Source organism: Maniola jurtina, chromosome 22, assembly GCF_905333055.1.
Source record: "Maniola jurtina chromosome 22, ilManJurt1.1, whole genome shotgun sequence".
Taxonomy (NCBI): domain Eukaryota; kingdom Metazoa; phylum Arthropoda; class Insecta; order Lepidoptera; family Nymphalidae; genus Maniola; species Maniola jurtina.
The window spans coordinates 469,997-491,195 of NC_060050.1; the positions used below are offsets into that span (position 1 = coordinate 469,997).

General features: G+C 37.0%; 1 protein-coding gene across 1 annotated transcript in view; it reads right to left on the reverse strand.

Moving 5' to 3' along the window:
• Window positions 1-21,199, reverse strand: part of LOC123876721 (homeotic protein deformed) — a 77,356-nt gene that overhangs the window by 51,863 nt on the left and 4,294 nt on the right. Inside the window, exon 2 of the mRNA XM_045923029.1 lies at window positions 15,269-16,248. Within this exon, the coding sequence (XP_045778985.1) occupies window positions 15,269-16,106 (838 nt within the window). The 5' untranslated portion in view covers window positions 16,107-16,248. The remainder of the gene's footprint in view (window positions 1-15,268; window positions 16,249-21,199) is intronic.

Genomic DNA, 21,199 nt, shown 5'->3' on the forward strand with positions numbered 1-21,199 from the left:
ATATCGAGTGCGCGCAGAATAGAACCCGGGATATAGGCCCATTCATGCCTACAATGTAGGTGTTAAAATATCTATTAATTAATGAGTACCTCACATGTACACAAAACAAGCCATGTTAAAGGAGTGGACGGAAAACTGAAAGGTGGGCGGTTTAAATCCCACCCGTTACACTATTTTCGTACCTACTTCTAGCACATGCTTGACGCTTAGTTGGAAGGGAAAGGGGAATATTAGTTACTAGATGATGTCCGTGACTTAGTCCGCGTGGATTTAGATCATTTTGATTCAATGGGAACTCTTTAATTTCCCGGGATAAAAATTTACCCATCTTAATTTCTGGAACGCAAGCTACCTCTGTTCCTTTCATATAGGTTGGTTAAATGGGCTTAGATGGGCTTTTAGGAGTCCCGTGGAAACTCTTTGATTTTCCGGCATAAAAAGTAGCTTATGTCCGGCCCCAGGATGTGAGCTAACTCTGTACCTTTTATCAAAATCGGTTAAACTGTTGGACCGTGAAAAGCTAGCAGACAGACAGAAAGACAGAAAGACAGACACACTTTTGCATTTATTATAATATTAAGTATGGATGGAAGGATGGCTAATATTCTTTAAGAAAACCCACATGTAATGTCAAGATCCTGTTAAGGTAATGACACACTATCATCATCATCAACCCATCGCCGGCCCACTACTGAGAACGGGGAACTGCAGTGGATCCTCATCATCACGCTTACACGCTCACAGCTGGACATAAATCTCTGGTAGAGACTTCCACAGTCCACACGCCACGACCGCCCAATAAACGTACGATTTACTTAATTGTACTTAATTGTTAAACAAGTGTAAATTAAAAATTTATAACACCCCCGACAAGTGAAGGTTACAGTAACTAGGAAAGAGCTGATAACTTTCAAACGGCTGAACCGATTTTCTTGGATTATAGCTAAGAACACTCACGATCAAGCCACCTTTCAAACAAAAAAAACTTAATTAAAATCGGTTCATAAATTTAGGAGCTACGATGCCACAGACAGATACACAGATACACACATCAAACTTATAACACCCCTCTTTTTGGGTCGGGGGTTAAAAATACCTTGTGTTAGGTAAAATAATTGTAAACATGAAAATTCAATTAGATACTACAGAGGTCAGAACTATAATGTCCTATTTAATCTGAAGTGACAAATCCAATTAAGTTTATCTTATCTTAACTTTTAATATGATAGGTATAATTAAACTGTCTAATTAAAATGCTAGGTTCGACGTCATACTTAGCAAAGTAAAAAGTCGGCTTTCTTCAATACAATTAGATAATAACAGAATTAAAACGATTTATATACTTACCTACATAATTTTTTTTTTAAAACTTTGTGTAGGTAATCAATGGAAATTTCAAACTTATATCATCAAGTTTCTTGATAATTTGCTTTCCGATATCAATCTTAGATTTTACTAACGATCAACATAAGTAGTTATACCCAATTTCAAACATCATATCTAATCCTTTATTGGCAATCTCTATTCTACTGTATTACAAAATAATATGTACCTATAATTTAACTTTGAAGGCGCAATATGGCTATCTTTCTTTTATTTACTCATAGCTTTAATTTTAAGTTTACGTAAATCACCTTCGGTACATCATTAATTAATTATTATCTTACAAATCCAACAAGTGACAATCAAAAAGTGTACAATGGTATCTATTTTGAATAAATGATTTGAATTTGACTTTGAGGAAAATAAAAATAATTTGTATGTAAAAATATGTTGTGTTCAATTCAACTTATACAATTACTTTTGAATCATCAAATGCATCTACCACTGGTTCAGAATGCCTTTCCTACCGAGAAGAACCGGCAAGAAACTCGTCGGTTGCCGAGTTTCTTTGATTCTTAAACGAGTTTAATTTGATCTTGTTTAAAAATTGGCCAATTATAATAATTGAAGGCGACGTTATCATTTGGTGATGATAAATAAATAAAACATAATTAGCAAGAACAGCTCGGCGCTCAATTATTTAATTAAGCATATAATGGCCGCTGAAAATGCGGTGTATCGTCACATATCGTTACGTGAGAAAAGCACGATGGTTGTTATTGTCACTGGGCTGAGGACACATTGATTTCCGCTTACGTTTTATCTTTACTTTTATTAGTCTTCGTCCGCGTGGATTTAGGTTTTTCGAAATCCCGCGGGAAATCTTTGATTTTCCGGGATAAAAAGTAGTCTATGTGCTAATCCAGGATATTATCTATCTCCATTCCAAATTTCAGCCAAATCTGTGTAGTAGTTTTTGCGTGAAGGAGTAACAAACATACACACACATACACACGTACACACAAACTTTCGCCTTTATAATATTATAGTGTCATAGTGTGATACTGTGATTAGTGTGATAGTGTGAAGTGTGATACCTACTTTATTTACTGAGAGAACTATGCTTGGAGTTTCTCTTCGTGATCAAATCAGAAATGGGAAGAAACGTAGGAGAACCAGAATCCAGCGGGTCGCGTAGCTGAAGTGGCAACGAGAAGGGCACATTGTTAGAAAAACCGATAGACTAGAATCCATTTGGGATCCTAACGTCTATCGGGTTTTCGAACAATCAACAACAATAAACAACTTTCATGCAATCCAATATGAGTTTCATTGTCATTCAGTACATTTCACGATTACCGAAGTTTCAAAGTATAGTTATATAAGACATTCATATTTATTATGGAATAGGTAAGCCCATCCGAACGAAGCCGGGATGACCAACTAGTATTCAAATAAAATCGCTCCGCCTGTAAACGTAACCTCTACCGTTTCATCATGCGACTCCAGCGATTTAAGAATCGCACGTCCCTGTACGATATTAATTACAATACTCGGAATAGCTTCACATTTTGTTATAAAACTTGACAGCTCACTTTACCTTATTGTCGTAAGATTGTCGTTTAATTAATTCTGTATCAGGTTCATATTTGACCACGAATGCACCTGATGGTAAGTGATAAGGATATTTTTTTAAGCATTCACACTCTAGCTTGCTTACTAATCTAAATTATATCTATAAGAGGAAAAGTTGACTGACTGATATAATTAACAACGCACAGCTCAAACTACTCGACGGATCGGGCTAAAATTCGGCATGCAGATAGCTATTATGACGTACATTCGCTTAGAAAGGATTTTTGAAAATTCAACCCCTAAGGGGGTAAAATAGGGGTTTGGAATTTATAAACTATTTGGTATTATAAAATGAGAAAGTGTATCTGTCTGTCATCTGATTTTATCGACATTTAACACAGAGATACTTTATCTCAGAAAATTAAAGAGCTTCCCCAGAGATTTTCAAAAACCTAAATCCACGTGGACCAACTCATGGGCATTATTTGGTACAGAGGAACACAGGATACAGGCTTCTTTTTATCCCTGGAAGTCAAAAGTTTCCATGGAATTTTTAAAAACCTAAATCCATGCGGACGAAGTCACGGGCATCAGCTTGTACGATCTATAAAACTGTCACAATATAAAATCTTATATTACGTTTTATTTTATTCTTCACCAAAAGTTAATTCAATTTCATTTCAAGTTCCAATGCAAACCTGATACCGAATAACACGTAGGTAGGTATAACCTACAAAATAAAGCTATTAAACTAATCCAGAACAAAAAAAAAAGCTTAATAGCCCAATAGTCATTACCAGCATCAATCGCTGCGATTATTTACTTTTCCCAGCGCCCATAAATCGTGAGCGAAGCAAGCTTTGATGTGCACGGTCGAGTTTATGTCACTTGTTTTAGATTCTCGTGTTAATTGTTATTTATGTTGCACTTTAATGGACGACTAATTCGAGGATTGTGAAAACAAGCTTAATGGGGAAAATAATGGGCCATGGAGTTTGTAGTCCTATATATAAGAGTGGCTAAATATTTTTTGGTTGGTGATGGTTTTATAATCATATTTTTTCAGTTTTCTTGTGTAATATTGGAAAAAATTGGCCAAGTGCGAGTCGGACTCGCTTACGAAGGGTTCCGTACCATCGCACAAAATATTTTAATAAATGTTAGTGATGTGTAACACACTAAGATAATGACAACAGCGCCATCTTTATGTGATTTAGTAAATTATTTTTTCGTGAACATGTTAAAAAAAAAATTTGTGATGTAACCTTACATCGGATTTATTCCTTTACAGTCTTGAGCTAATAAGACCCACCTACCTTTTGTGATTCTAAGTCAACAGAAAGTATAGGTAACTTTTCCCGTAGGTCTTCTTGATAGACACGACGGACGGGCGGACAGACAGACAGACAAACAGACACATAGTGATAAGGGTTACGTTTTTCCTTTTGAGGTACGAAACCCTAAAAAACTCATCGCCAGTCCACTACTGAGCACAGGTCTAATCTCAGAATGAAAAAGAATGGACGAGAGATTACTGATTCTCATACGTCATAGGTAATAATATATTATCTACTAGTCTACTAGTGACCAGAGCAGTGAAAGACGTAGGAATAATCTGTACTTTTTTTTTTTGATTTACTTAATTCTTACAACAGAAAGCGTTTAAGCAGAACCTTTACCGTGTCTATTATAAAAGGGTTACAGAAAACCACACACCATGTCCTTCGCGGAAGCTATCAAGGGACACTAGATCACACATGGTGATATCAACATACTGTTTACTCACCAAACACTATAATGAGAGAAAGAGATAAATACATCCGCTGTAAACTTGCCAAAACCAAAAGCACCGGCTGCATTTCATCTTTGAGCGCATAATCTTGGAAAGAAATTTATTTTTCCCTTGTTTTAGTGTTTCTTTTTCTTTAGTTTAGTGTTAGATCACGCAGTTCCCTCCTGTGCACGATATACTAAACATCTTCTATAGATACAATTTAAAACAAGATCAATTTAAACAGCACTAAAATCCGACTAGTGCCCGTGATAGCATATAATATATCCGATATACATAATAAAATTGTTTTGAATTCCAGAAAACAAAATCCCAGAAAATGCATAATAGACTACTTAGTTCTCGAATTTACTAAACTTTTTTTGTAAATAAATCGAAAATTAACCAATTCCTGGCTACGGCATGAAGCTATGATAGACTGCTAAAATCATAACCCTTCCTTTTAGCTTTGCCGTAGTCGGATAAAAAGTCGCTGATAATAATGGTTAAATTCATACCGATACTTTGGTAGATCAAAGCTAATTTGTTTTCAGCGTCTAACAATTCACCTAAGTGACTGATTTATTGCCCCAACGTCAGCAACGCATTGGTAATTACCACTTAACAGCTTCCGACCGCAGGCTATCACTGGAGGATGTTAAATAATCATCATTAAACCTCTTCAGTGCACTTTCACAGTTATCAGCAAGAAGCTATAAAATTAAATTGCCATGTTGTTTTGTTTTATAATGTAAAACAAGTGTAAATTAAAAATTTATAACACCCCCGACAAGTGAAGGTTACAGTAACTAGAAAAGAGCTGATAACTTTCAAACGGCTGAACCGATTTTCTTGGATTATAGCTAAGAACACTCTCGATCAAGCCACCTTTCAAACAAAAAAAAACTAAATTAAAATCGGTTCATTAGTTTAGGCGCTACGGTGCCACAGACAGATACACAGATACACAGACACACAGATACACAGACACACAGATACACAGATACACACGTCAAACTTATAACACCCCTCTTTTTGGGTCGGGGGTTAATGAAAGTTGCTTTTGGTGACTTGTGTCATGGGGTACCAGCCAGGTAACCTCCTCGTGTGCCGGAGTGCTGCGGGTAACAGCAGCGCTTGGGCCGGTGTACCCTGGTAACATGGTTAACGATTTCCCTTCATAGGATATTGTTAGCCATGGCTAATTGACCTGACAGGGGGTGTTGTCTGCGTGTCCCTCTGAGTGTCTCGAGCAGAGGGCGCAGTAGACGCACCCATGGGGTATAGTCCCAGGAGCGGAGGGTGTGGCTGTGTTGGTTGGTTGGTGATGAGGTTTTATTACCCACCCACAGGGTTTACCCTACTAAATTACAGGGCATAATCAGAACGCTAGCAAAAACGAAGACAGGTACTAGATAGGCGTTAGGAAGATAGCTACTGATGATTACTGATAAGATAACCATGAATAACTACGATTATTTTTAAATATATACAATTCACAATATGTTTATTGCGAATAAAACATCTGACTGACGCCAGAGGTCACCGAACGTTCCGTAAATAGGTCCCTCGAAGTCAATGCCATGTCGTCGCGTCGTAGGCGCTAAGTTTTTGCCAGCGTTCTGGTTACACCTGTATACTTTTGACATGACAATTGATACATATAGCAAATATGGCGAACCCATAGGCATCATACTTATCCATAGAACGTCATGGGCATCGATTTAGAAGCACAAATCATGTCATGAGTCGTCACATAATCCGGTAATGATTTACACGCACTGAGAGCCAGGCTTAAGTGTTCCGGTAAATATAGACTGCTGTGTAAGTGCCGCGTTACTCTGGAAAGTGCACTTTGTAGAACAGACTCATATGCTTGACATACAGACAGACAGATGGACGGACGGACGTAATAGGGTCCCGTTGACATCCTTCGAGAACGGAACCCTGAAAAAACCGCGGCGGGGGTTCCGCACACTGGTATTTTTTTCTAAATTTTGCACGATAAATCAAAAACTATTGTGCATAAAAATAAATGAAATCTGTTTTAGAATGTACAGGTAAAGCAATTTGACATGATACCCACTTGGTATAGTTATCTTGCTTTGAAAATTGAAAATACACAATTATTTGTTCATGAGCACATTTTAATTATTTTTCTGTGATGTAACCACGTTACGGTTTTTGGATTTTCCCTTTACTTGTTCTATAAGACCTACCTACCTGCCAAATTTCATAATTCTAGGTGAACGGGAAGTACCCTATAGGTTTTCTTGACAGACAGGACAGACGGACAGACAGACAGACAACGAAGTGATCCTATTTGAGGTACGGATCCCTGAAAAAAAAAGTTGTGCCCCAACCTGTGACCAACGGACACTCATTTTCTTTTGCACATATTCGTCACGCTACAATGTAGAGTGCAAGCGGAATGAGTCATTACCGTCATAACCCACGCGTGATTTATACGCGGCTCCAGGAAGATTAAAGCATTGGGAGACGTGGAGATGACTTGAGCCTGCCCGGTTACTGTGTAGCTGATACACAAATCACACTTATATTAAAGGTGAAAGTTCGTGTATAATATGTGTGAGTGTGTGAGTGTGTGAGTGTGTGTGTGTGTGTGTGTGTGTGTGTGTGTGTGTGTGTGTGTGTGTGTGTGTGTGTGTGTGTGTGTGTGTGTGTGTGTATGTGTGTTTGGTGCTCTTTTACGCGAAAACTTCTGGACGGATTTGGCTGTTTGGAAGCAGGGTAAATTATACCCTGACTTAACACATAGGCTAAGTACTTTTTATTCCAGAAAATCAAAGAGTAATCGCTGGATTAAATGAAATGAAATAAATATTTGCAAACATTTTACGCGAATAGATGTTACTCACTATCTTACAAACTTAAAGAAAAACTACTTGAAAAGGTAAAGGCAATCTCTGATTTTTTAACCCCCGACCCAAAAAGAGGGGTGTTATAAGTTTGACGTGTGTATCTGTGTATCTGTGTATCTGTCTCTGGCATCGTAGCGCCTAAACGAATGAACCGATTTTTAATATTTAGTTTTTTTTGTTTGAAAGGTGGCTTGATCGAGAGTGTTCTTAGCTATAATCTAAAAAAATTGGTTCAGCCGTTTAAGAGTTATCAGCTCTTTTCTAGTTTTCTTGTAGAAAAGAAGGTTAGATAACCGTTAGGTTCATAATATTATGTCAATAGACAAATGTCAAGCTGTCAAGATGGACGTTGCCTAAATACATAATTATTTATTTGAAAATGATGTTTTGGAAATCTCAGATACTTTGGATCGTCGGGGGTGTTATAAATTTTTAATTTACTCTTGTTAAGATGAGCAATTTTCTGCTTCTGCTCAAAACAAGGGGTTAAGTTAAACTGAAGTCGAATCATTAACATTTTATATTTAAACACGTGAAGTGTGAATACAGTCGAATAGTATAAAAGTAACAAAAAGGAGCGGAGTGGTGATCTAAAGTTGGCCTGCTAAGTCCAGTCTAAACAAGACGAGCGGACAAATTAACTAGCGCGAAACTTCTGATCACCAGCAAATACTATCGGATGTCAGGGCTGCCAATCTATTTTATTTCAAAATACATTTTTTTCTGACCAAAGTGACCGATGTAGATCAACGAATTAGCGAGCTGAAGCAGGCCATGTCTGTCACAGAACCGATGGCCGCTATGGTAAAAGTGTTACATCAAATGCATGGTAAACGTGTTACATCATATCTTATCAAATCGAGAATCACCCGGCTGGAGTGGAAACCGCGTACCAGCAAGCGCAGTGTGGGTCGACCTCCAAGACGCTGGACAGACGAAGTGGGAAGTGGATGAGGAAGGCGGAGGACCGTGTGTCGTGTGTGGTGGCGCGCTCTCGGGAAGGCCTATATCTAGCAGTGGACGTAAACAGGCTGAATCGAATGCGGAAAAAGTGCGGAAATCGATTGCGGAAATAGCAAAGTTACCAATTTCGCATGGTTAAAAATTATTCCTATACATACATGTATCAAAGTTTACTTGACTTGATGGTGACAATGCGGTTGTAAAATATAGCAAAATTAGCAGGCTTCCTGCGAATCAAACTACATGATTGTACCATAGTAATAACTTGGTTATTTCTGTTTACTTTATTTTTATTTTTTATTTTATTTATTTATGTATTTATTTATTTTTGTCATAAACCTAGAAAACAGATACCAAATCTTGTAAAAATGTAAGAAATAAATGACTTTTCTATTTTTTATTTTTATTATTTTATTTATATCAGAAGCTTGTAACAAGAAACAGGAAAAGAAAGAGCAAGAATAAGAAATAGACAAAAATTTTAGTAATGCAACCGTCACAAAGATGAAGTGTAATGTTAGGATAGTAAATTTTAACATCTCAAACGCATTATCTGTTAGTAAGTAGGTACGTTGTCAAAGAGCAATTAATATTAATCTATTAGCTATAAGCGTGCGCTCCACATTAGCGGCCCTAATTCGCCGACACTCATTATATGCAGAGCACATACGATTGACGCAATGATCCCACATTAGCATGTCACAAATAATCCGAATAAATCTATTATCTAAAAATAAATTGGCAAGTTGGCAACCCTGCCGACGACGGACGCAGCTGCAAGCCGATAGCTTATTGCTTGGACGTTCAAATTATACTTAGCAAACATAAATAACCACTCATAAAACCAATCAAAGTCATTACAGCGGGCAAATAAGGGTGGAAATCGAACATAAACTCAGTTCAAAGACGGTAATTTGCATGTTTGCGTTACATTGGACTCTATTAAAACGCTACAGTATAAATGCTTGTGACTTGAGATTAAAGTGGGTCTACTTTTAGAGGCAACCCTATTGGAAGTGTTATCTTTGGAGTTTGGATTAAGTAGGTATACTAGGTAACATTTTCTTGGTATTCAACCAACCATTGCTATGTTATGGCTATGAAGTACTTCATTATTTTAAAGTAGATATAAACTTCTTCGCGAATAGCATTTTTCAGTATTCAAGGTGGATGCGACGGGTCTGCCCGCGAAATTTAAATTTAATTTGGTTTTTTGGAAGGGTTTGGTTACTTGAAAGGGTCCAGTTTAAGAAATTAGGTCTAGTATCGACTAATTTGTAGGTTATAGTCGATACTAGAGCTAATTTCTTAAACTGGACCTTTTCAAGTAAAGATTTTTATATAAACCTGAAAGGATGATACTGCCATTGGCGCAATTAAATTGCCATAAGCCTACGTTGTCGTATTAGTTCACAAATTGCGAAAAACCAAATTAAATTTGAATTTCGCGGGCAGACCCGTCGCTTGCCCCTTAAGTAAAGGTTTTAACTTTGAACCAGAGTTTAGGTGCTAAGATTTAAATTTTAGATGTGAAAAGCTATACATTTCTATCATTCTAGTTAACACACGAACCCAGGGACCGATTACCATTTCGATTATTGTCGAAGAAACCTATCATAGATGACGATATAACGCCGTGGGGTTTAAACGCAGGAAGAATACAAGCAGCACAAGAGCATGGGGTGACCTGTAAAGAGATGGATGAATGTCCAGCACAACCCTGAAATTCTTTCTTACGTATGTCTACGTCATAAAAACTATCTCCATGCTAAACAGCCCGATCCGTCCAGTAGTTGTATCTTGTATCATGTATCAGTCAGTCAGTAAGTTAGCTTTTCCTTTTATGTATAGGACGACGATAGAATATACTATGTAAGTATGTATATTAATTATACAACAGCAGCATGCGACATCGCTCTCAAACATAAAGAACCACATTAAAGCCAGCTGGAAATCACAATAAAAGATAACTGGGAACAATAATAAAACATTTTACAACCACAATTGTTTGAAGCCCGATGATATAACGCCGGGGCTTTTAAACGGCCAATCAATAAAACTAATTACAAAGCATAAACAATTCTCTACAAACAAACCACGTGCGAGCTTCTAGTGATGTGCTTAGCATAGCATAGCATCCCACTACGACAGAAAACTGTTGACTGAAATCATCCATGCTTTTTAGGGTTTCGTACCCAAAGGGTAAAAACGGAGCCCCATTCCCTCTGCTGACTGTCTGTCCGACCGTCTGTCTGCGTGTCACAGGTCTCTAGCTCGTAGACTAAATGATTAACAAACCTGAAATTTTGCTATTCGGTGTTAGAACGTTGACCCAAAACCAAATATTGAATTACGAGTAGTTTAATTAAATTATTTTTCAGGGAGGCTCCCGTAGATGAAACAGGAGCCGAAAAACAATTTTTTTTCTTACCCCAGCATGTTGGGTATCATTGTTTAGAGCCATCGGTGTTTAGAGTTCATTGAGTAGAGTACGAATATATTTATTTTTATTTTATTTTAATCTTATAAAATGAGGAAATGGGGGGGCCGTCCAAATTAACAGTTTTTGTGACGGGGGCTATCTCATTGCAAAAACTTAACTAGTTAGGAATATGAAATTTCGGTATATTATGTACCATATAATATGATATACTGTATTTAAACAATAATTAATACTGAAAACAACAATTTATAAAATAGTTTGTAAGCTGCGACCAAAACAGACGAACATTTTTTGGGTTTTTCTTTCAAAGAAAGAAATGAAGTTTTTCATAGAATATAATACACCCAAAATATGAAATTTGGACCCAGTTATGTCATATTTGTTTTATGTCAGATTTATTGTATTTTGACATAACTGGGTCTTTCCTTTCCCGACTTCGACTTTGATAAAGCCTGACATCCCTAGTCCACATGCATCCAATGTATGTATATTAATATCATTACACCGCCAAAAATACATGAGTACCACATCTATAGCTCTTTCCACTAATTGACTGTGATTTACAACTCCTCCGCTTTATAGCCCATCTGCTTTGACATCCACGAACATAAATCCAAACTATCACTCTACAAAAATGAACTCTTTAATTGGGCTCAAAGGTTACATTTTACATTGAAAGAGTTTTGGAGATATGTGGTAATGGATAAATTGGTTTGATGGTGACCTCCCAACCGCAAGGTTCGTGGAATGATTGTTTATTTGTCTGCGTGTGTGGGATTTTTTGATGATTATATCGACGTTTAAGCCCATGGGGTGTAATTGTTTGAAGCATACTGTTTACTTTTTCAGGGTTCCGTACAAATCCACCAAATGGACTGCACTTGGCTGCTGGCTAGTGATGAATGATGATACAGGAGCCTGTCTAGAAGATGCCTATTTACTCTTGCTTACTTATATTAAAACCTAGATGACTTCGACTTCGTTCGCGCGGATTTAGGTTTTCAAAATCCCGTGGAAACTCTTTGATTTTCCGGGATAAAAAGTGGCCTGTGTTAATCCAAGGTATAATCTATCTCCATGCAAAATTTCAGCCAAATCCGTCTATTAGTTTTTGCGCGTAAGAGTAACAAATATACTCACACATACATACACACAAACACACAAACTTTCGTCTATATTATATTAGTGTGATGGAGAGGAAAACTGAAGTTGGAAAGGCACTCCATATCCTAGCGGTTCAAATTAGCAAATAGGAAGCAACTCGCTTCTCTTCTTAGGTTTTACTTTTAGCCATAGCCCATAGTCCACCACGCTGGCCAAGTGCGGATTGGCAGACTTCACACACCTCTGAGAAAATTATGAAAAACTCTCAGACATGTAAGTTTCCTCGCGATGTTTTCCTTCACCATTAAAGCAAGCCATTAATTAATTGCTTAAAATGGACATAACTCCGAAAAATTACCTAGAACTTACCACTCTACTGGCAAAGCCGTGCCACTAAGCGATGCCGTGTAGAAACCAAAGGAGTATTATAGGTGTAGAAATTCCAGGCTAACCCGCTTCCACCTTAGACTGCATCATCACTTACCACCAGATGAGATTGCAGTCAAGGGCTAACTTGTATTTGAATAAATAAATAAAAAATTAGAGATGCGTGCGTGGGACCGAACCCCCGACTTCCCGAAAAGAAGGCGGACGTCTTAACCACGAGGCTATCATACTAACATTTCTCATACATAAACGTAATTACCATAATATTATGTTGTTTATAAATACTTAGTAATCGCTTAAACGCATTCGCTTTGATGTAAATCGCAATGCTTATTAACTGAATCGTTTGAAGCGATTAACTGGAGGCGAATAAAGCTATAAGCACTTAATAGGTCATCGATTGAACATGAACGAATAACGATGTCCAATGCTTTGGAGTGAGTCGTATTAATAAACTGAGTATTAAATCCACATAAGAATTGATTAGGATATGTTTTTGCGATTAGAAAAACAACCAGCCAAGTGCGAGTCAGACTCGCGCACCGAGGGTTCCGTACTCGGGTATTTTTTTCGACATTTTGCACGATAAATCAAAAACTATTAAGTATGCATAAAAATAAATAAAAATCTTGGATAGAATCAGGCGTTACTTTGCGGAAGTTCATGTTTAGCAAGAAACAGTTAAAAATTATTTTGCTATAATCCGCCAACAGAAAAAATCTGTATGGTCAAACATGCAGTTACAAGCTAAGCACCGCTTACCTCCCCAACCAAGCAATAAAGCCAAGTTCCCAAGCAAGCACTGCCACCACCATTCACATGCAACACCACACAAGACTTTTCCACTACTCTCGACGCACGTTTCGCCCCGACACCGGAGCATCCTCAGGAGATTTCCTCCAAATCTCCTGAGGATGCTCCGGTGCATGTGAATGGTGGTGGCAGTGCTTGCTTGGGAACTTGGCTTTATTGCTTGGTTGGGGAGGTAAGCGGTGCTTAGCTTGTAACTGCATGTTTGACCATACAGATTTTTTCTGTTGGCGGATTATAGCAAAATAATTTTTAACTGTTTCTTGCTAAATAAAAATCTGTTTTATAATGTACAGGTCCCTTTCATATGATACCCCACTTGGTACAGTTATCTTACATTGAACATTGAAATTACTACTTGTTTCTTCATGAACATATTTTAATATTTTTTTGTGATCGAAACGCAAACTCACAGTTTTTGGATTTTTCCCTTTACTTATGCTATAAGACTTACCCATCTGCCAAATTTCATGATTTTAGGTCAACGGGAAGTCAAGTCCCCTATAGGTTTTCTTGACAGACACGACAGACGGACAGACAGACAGACAACAAAGTGATCCTATAAGGGTTCCGTTTTTCCTTTTCAGGTACGGAACCCTAAAAAGATCGCCGGGCTTGAGGATTTAGACCTTAGTCTACGACCTGTGCTAACCACCATGTTGCAACTTTTATTTGTTTTGCGATCACTGTAATTCTACATCCATCCATACTAATATTATAAATGCGAAAGTGTGTCTGTCTGTCTGTCTGTCTCTCTGTCTGTCTGTTACGTTTTCACGGCCCAACCGCTGAACCATTTTTAGTGAAATTTGGTACAGACTTGGGATACATCCCGGGGAAGGACATAGGCTACTTTTTATCCCGGAAAATCAAAAAGTTCCCATGGGATTTCGAAAAACCTAAATCCGCGCGGGCGAAGCCGCGGGTATCGGCTAGAAGATAATAAATTATCCTAAAATACATCTGTTAGGAATTCGGATCATATAATTCATTAACCAATATTTTCATAACTTCATAAACAGTGATTACATTAATTGACTATTAAGTATTACCTAATTGTTATTATGTTATAGATAAGTATTACATAGAGATCGTTGTAGATAAGGAAAATACATGGCGGAGGTTTTAATTATTATTATTATCAGATCATATTTATTTTGAACCACGGTATGAATTTCGAACTGATTTATAAAGATAAATAAAGATTTATCCTACTAATATTATAAATGTGAAAGTGTGGATGTTTGGATGTTTGTTACTCAATCACGCAAAAACTACTGGACGGATTGGGCTGTTTGGAATGGAGATAGATTATAACCTGGATTAGCACATAGGCTACTTTTTATCCCGGAAAATCAAAGAGTTCCCACGGGATTTTTAAAAAAAACCTACATCCACGCGAACGAAGTCGCGGGTATCAGCTAGTAAAATATAATTATTGATAATTATTGAAGAACGAAAATGATGAAATTGATTTTTTTTACTTGCCTGAAAATTACATACCTAGGTAATGGAATGCCTCAAAAGCTGAGTTTCTTGCGGTTCTTCTCGGTAGAAACGCTATTCTGAACCAGTGGTAAATTCTTTTGATGATTCAAAAGCATTTCTAAAAGTTTACTCATATAAAAATATTCTATTCTGAAACTTTAAGTAACTTTTAGGTAGTAACTTTGTATTAAAATTTAAAATCAAAATTGGATTGGATACAATTGCATTTTGGGATCGATACAAAAAGTGTCCAAATAAAAAAGCAGAGGATTTTAAATCGCTTAAAATTACTTGCTTTTAAATAAATGTTGATAACTGCGTATAAGGATTGTTAAGTTTACATCTGTTTCACAAGTATTGAGTGATTATGAACAGAGTTATCGCGAAGTTTATCTCGACAATTTGGAAACCTAGAGTTAGAGTTTAGACGCGAAGGTTCTGTTCAAAACAGAACAGAACCTTCGTGTCCAAGCTCTAATAAATAATTGATTGTATAATTTAGTCTAAACCTAAGTTACGTACCTTTATTAAACTTATCTTCATCCACACCTGGACTCCATGCAGGCGAGTCTTTGGACTTTGGCACAGACAGATTCAGCGGCTGATCTTCAGTCTTAAACCCAAACACTTTGTCATAATCACTATCACTAGTTCTCACACCACGTTGCAACAATTGTTCCTGCAGTTTATTTTTATGGACACTTAGACTAACCTTTCTTTCCACCAAGTTTGGCACTTGCGTACCTTTTTCCTGGTACGTAAAAGTCTTTTTGGTATCGAAATTTCTTTTCACATTCATTAACTGACTTACAGTCGACCGCTTTTGTTCTTTCACTTCTGATTTTGATAACCCTAATATGTATTCTATTGTATGAGGTGTAGGCTTCTTGGGAGGTTTTCCATAGACATGTGGATGCCATGACTCTCCACTTTCTTCAGTTCTATTAGGATCACCATTATTTTGTACTTGTACAGTACTTACTTCTACACCTCTATCTAACTGGTGTCTAACGTTAATAGTATCTTGTGTTACGTAACTTTCTTCAAAACTTTTATCATTATCAAAATTTGTATCACCAGTGACCTCATCAGCAATGACGAGTTCTTCTTCTTTTTCATCCTCATCAACATTAATATTCTCATCTCTTTCTTCTCTCTCATCTCTGCCTTCATGAGAAAACCTATCTATATCTTCTGCATAGTATTCCGTATACGTATCAGTGGAATAACTATGAGAGTCGATTAGTCTGTCCGCTTGCGTGATTAAGTTAGGAGTCATGTAACTTGACACTACTGTTTGCATGTCTCCAGTGTCTTCTTTAGCATTTATCTGTTCTTGGTTGCTTTGTTCTGCGTTCATGTGTATCTTTTAACCGCGAATCGTACTAAAATATCTCATGTTTGTTTTTATGATTGAATTAACGTTTAATAGCCACTCGGGGTTGACTAGTTAGTCGTTTGATGTCGGATGACGCTTTGAAGTCTGGTGTTTTCGCCGCTTCCTGTAACAAACGCACGATTTGAGTCTAATTGAGTGAGTAAGCTGTTATTGGGCAGAGCTGTGTTGGCTATTTCGGTTTGCTGCATGTGTTTGGCGTTTTATTGTGACCTATTTGTGTATTATATTGATTGCGGTGTATGTGTTAATACTTGTATCTATACATATTTATTAGTTGACCCGCCCCGGCTTCGCTTGAGTGGAATTTCTGAAAATCCTTTCTTAGTAGGGTCTACGTTAACTACCTAAAGAGAACCTACAAAATTTAGACTGATATCTATAGTGCACACTTGACTTTGCTCGCTGTTAAGGCACTGTTTGTCTGTTAAATGCTATATCGGCGGCTTAAAACTGTCTCGTTTAAGCTGAAATTTAGGTCTCAGCAAAATCAAGTGCGCTCTATAGATTTCTACCTTAGATCTAATGGTTTACGCATTCTTTACGCATTCATTACACAGACATTACACAGACTCACTCTGACTCTACTCCGACTCGATGCACAATAAACTATGAAAATGTGAGCTTGTGTTCCCAATGGTGGAATTTTCAATGTTGAAATGGGTAACTGAAGGGAACAATGCGTGACCCAGACGTAGTGTACTTCCTCCAATTAGGTAAATGTTGAAGATTCCACCGTAAAAGACACGAAATAAAACTCACATTTCCATGCTTTACTTACTGTGAATCGAGTCGAATTGAAGTCAACGTCGAGTGCGTGTGTAATATGCGATGACCATTATACTTTCATTATTTAATTTAGTAATTATCTCAGTCTTTTATATTTTTACTTTAAACTGCCTGCTAATGCCTGCGATTTCATCCACATGGATTCTGGTTTTTACAAATGCCACGGGTACTTATTGATTTTCCGGGATAAAAAGTAGCCTAGGTGTCACTCCAGGCTTTTAACTATAACCATGCATAAAATCACGTCAATCCGTTGCGATGCAAAACAAACCAACAACCAAACACACCTTTGCATTTGATAAGGGTAGTGATAGATTGGAAAATTTATTCGCGATAACCATAACAAAAGCTAAAATGTGGCGATTCCGCCTTGTAATAGAGTCGTTGATATGAAAGTGTCTCTCCCTAATCCGTATTTCCTCCACCGACGTGCCCTATCTAGCCCCGCTCATTGCTCACGTAATATTCACCCCTCGAATTGTCCCTGAATCACCCCCAATCGACCCTGTACAGTGTATACCTATGAGGGTTGCCAAAACGAAATAATAAATTCACGGGAATTAATTAAACCTGAAAACCATTTCAAACAATTTATAAAACACTAGCTTATGCCCGCATCTTTGTCCGCGTGGACTACACAAATCCCTGTTTTACACCTTTAGGGATTGAATTTTCAAAAATCCGTTCTTTGCCGATGTAGAGTCTACGTAATCGTACGATCCGTCCGGTAGTTTGAGATGTGCATTAATAGATCATTTAGTAGTCAGCTTTTAACAACTTATAGCAACATATTTAAGAAAACGCTATTATTTGAAAGATAAAAATGAGTTGCTTTCCTAAAGCTGTTAGCTTTAATGAGGTTTTAAGGTGAAATGGTGATAGTAAACAAACACCCAGCTCAGTTCTTCCAGGCTTCTTTTCAGATCAGGGCGCGTTTGAAACCCTCATAGTAATTTTAAAGTTTCTGTAATCAATTACTTAAAATAACTTTATTAATTACTAAAGCTTTCTTAAAAAGTATTACTTTGACGAAAAAACTTAAATGGCACAGTATATCACAATATTGGCAACCCTGTTATACTTGTTGTACGCTCATCGCACGCACACAAACATACAATATCATAACTGAGTGCTGATTGATTTTTATTGGTGAACATAGGGTTGGCACGTTGGTATATTGGCTTTTAAAATAATTCATTTTCTGTCGAAAAGTTGAGAGCCTTCATCAGGATGCCTACTAGTGAACATAGGTCCTCTCTCAGAATGAGAAGGGTGTAGGTCGTAGTCTACCACACTAGCCCAGTGTGAATTGGCAGACTACACTCACCTTTGAGAATATTATGGAAAACTCTCATGCAGGTTTCCTCACCATGTTTTCCTTCACCGTTAAATTTATTATTTCAGATATTATAACCGATATTTCATGAAATTAAATGAATTCATTTATTTTATGTAGAACAATATGTGCCACTTATGATATATCAAGACTCTACCGCCGGTTTGGAAAGGATTTTCCACTGAAAAGAACAGCAATATACCTACTCAGCAGTTATTCTTGTTCTAAAATACAAAATATTGAATGACATGCACTATTCCCCTCTACTTCTATTGTAGCTAGGTACAGCATGCAGGTTTTTTCAAGATGTTTTCCTTTACCGTTAAAGCAAGTGACATTTATTCCTGACAACCCTAGTGCAGCTTAATTGAAACAAAGCCCGCTGTCAGGCATCACATCACAATCCACATACGATGGATACATCCATCCATTCGATGAATGGATGGTTGGATGGATCGCCAAGGTATGAACATGTCGAAGTTCCACGGACACGTGCGAAACGATTTGCCTCCTCGTTTCTAATTCGAACTGCTAGGATATGGAACGCCCTTCCGGCATCAGTTTTTCCCTCCAATTTTAATATGGGTACCTTCAAGTCAAGAGTGAATAGACAACTTCTAGGCAAGGTCTGATTAAAGCCAAGCGCTAGTCTATACAAAAAATTGGTTGTCTGTAAAGTCGGTTTACTGACGATAGTTGAACGTGACAACAAAGGCCGATTGTGCTTCTTTGTCGCTCGTTCTGCGCTCTCGCTTGCACTTCAAGCCTTACATGGAACGCCTCAGAGCGAGGTAACGCCGCATGAGTCATGTTTTTTCATGCGTGCTCTATCGAATTATAAGACGTTGTCACGTCAAAAAAGCACGTATATTCATTTTTTGACAGCCCTAGTGCAGCTTAATTGAAACAAAGCCCGCTGTCAGGCATCGCATCACAATCCGCATACGATGGAGCGATACATTCGGACACAATATTGGAATACTCGGAAATTACACCGGAGAGAATGACATCCTCTCTACTTCTATTGTAGACACGTATTCGGCAATTTTTTGCACTCTAGCACAATTATTATTGTTATACGACTGTCCAAAAAAGGGTAATGTTTTCAGGGTTCATGTAATGTATGTGAGTTTCTTTATACCACCATAACTTCTAAATGTGTGATCAGATTTGTCTGTTTTGGCAGTCTATTAAGCTTAGTTCCTTGTAGGACCTATACACAATAATATATCTAAGAATTCCCCAAAGCAACGCTTGCTACTCTCCAAACGTATTTTGGTTTTCATTTGAATTACATTAACCAATCAAACTCAATGAAATTTTGAGACAGGTCCTTATAATAATATCTGTGTTGGTGGTTTGCCAAATTTCAGATAAAAATATTCCGACAAATTACAGAGGTTTTATGATTTGTATATAAATCCTTGCGTCCGTTTTACTTTAAAATTAAAAAAATCACGAAAATTTTGCTAAACGCTACCAGATAGTCAGTTCCTAACTTAGAACGTACCTAACTACAAAATTTAATAGAGTTTAATACGTTAAGAATTAATTATTTCAGGCTAAGCATGAAACAAATTACATAAATCAGTCGCTTGGAGAGTATTACGAATAAATTCCTTATAATTTGTTTAAAATTTTTTACGAAAGAAGCTCTGCCTTTGAAAAGAAGTTTGAACTCTAGAGTTTCCACAACAGCATCGCTAGTCAATCCGTACATATATGTAGGTAATAGGTAGGTAGTAGGTACCCTATATCAATCGATATCTACAGATTATAATATTAATCGATACTGCCCGTACATTGTACAATGTTGCGGAAATCCGTACACGACGTGTGTGGGCCCTTTGATATTACCGACCAAGCACAAAATGCCACCCACAAACCAAAACAAGCACGAAAACATACCTTATCCCCCTCACATAAAGTCCTGCTAATACAAAATGAGAAGCAAATTATATTTGATGTGATAATAATTTTAATAGATGACGACGGAAGTCGGGAGTAGCGAATCCAAAACGTGCTGGTTTCATGACATTTTCAAAGCTTAGGTTTAATAGTTACATTTCCTGGATTAATAAATTTTTTATTAATAATCCTCTTTGATTTTTATTATTTCATTTAATTTGGTCCGGGTACAACCGACAGGATGTCTGGCTAGAGATCTGAGAGCGAACCAACAAAATGATTAGGTATGTTCTTGATTATAACAATTTGTTAATGATTTGTGGGAAAATGGTCCATGTTTAATTTTTTTTTGTATATTGTATCGAATTTTATTGTCTAGACTATCCATGTTTTCTATTATAGCATCTAGAATTCTAGTACAATACACGAATTATGCCTACTTTCAGAAATAATACAATGTTTTATTTTACTCCATCTTCTCTATCTATATTAAGAACTAAATGAACGTTAACGGTAAACACATTAAATGTTATAATTAATTGATAATAAAAGCTTGATTTGACATTTTGACAGATTTACGCACTCTGTATTAACCTATTTACGTAAATTTTGCATCAAGTAAATTTAATTAAAAGTACCTCGTAAGTAAGTAGGTACCTACTTAGTTCTTTAATTAACAAGATAAAGTTGAAAACTAAAACCCGACTGCGATCGTCTTAATAAACGCTGAAATATTCTAGTAAAATTGTTTTTCTGTCGCCCGGACCTTTACGACGAATCGATTGACACCTTACTCATCAAAATCGGCCCAGTAGTTTAGGTGCTACGGTGGAACACACAGAATCTAGATACAAACATACACACACACATACATATTTATATACAAACATACATAGACTGCTAAAATCATAACCCTTTCTTTTGGCTTTAGCCGCAGTCGGGTAAAAACTTTCCATAGATGGCAGTTTTTTACTGGTTTTTCTCGATATAGGTAAATTAATTAAGACAGAACCAGCGGTACACT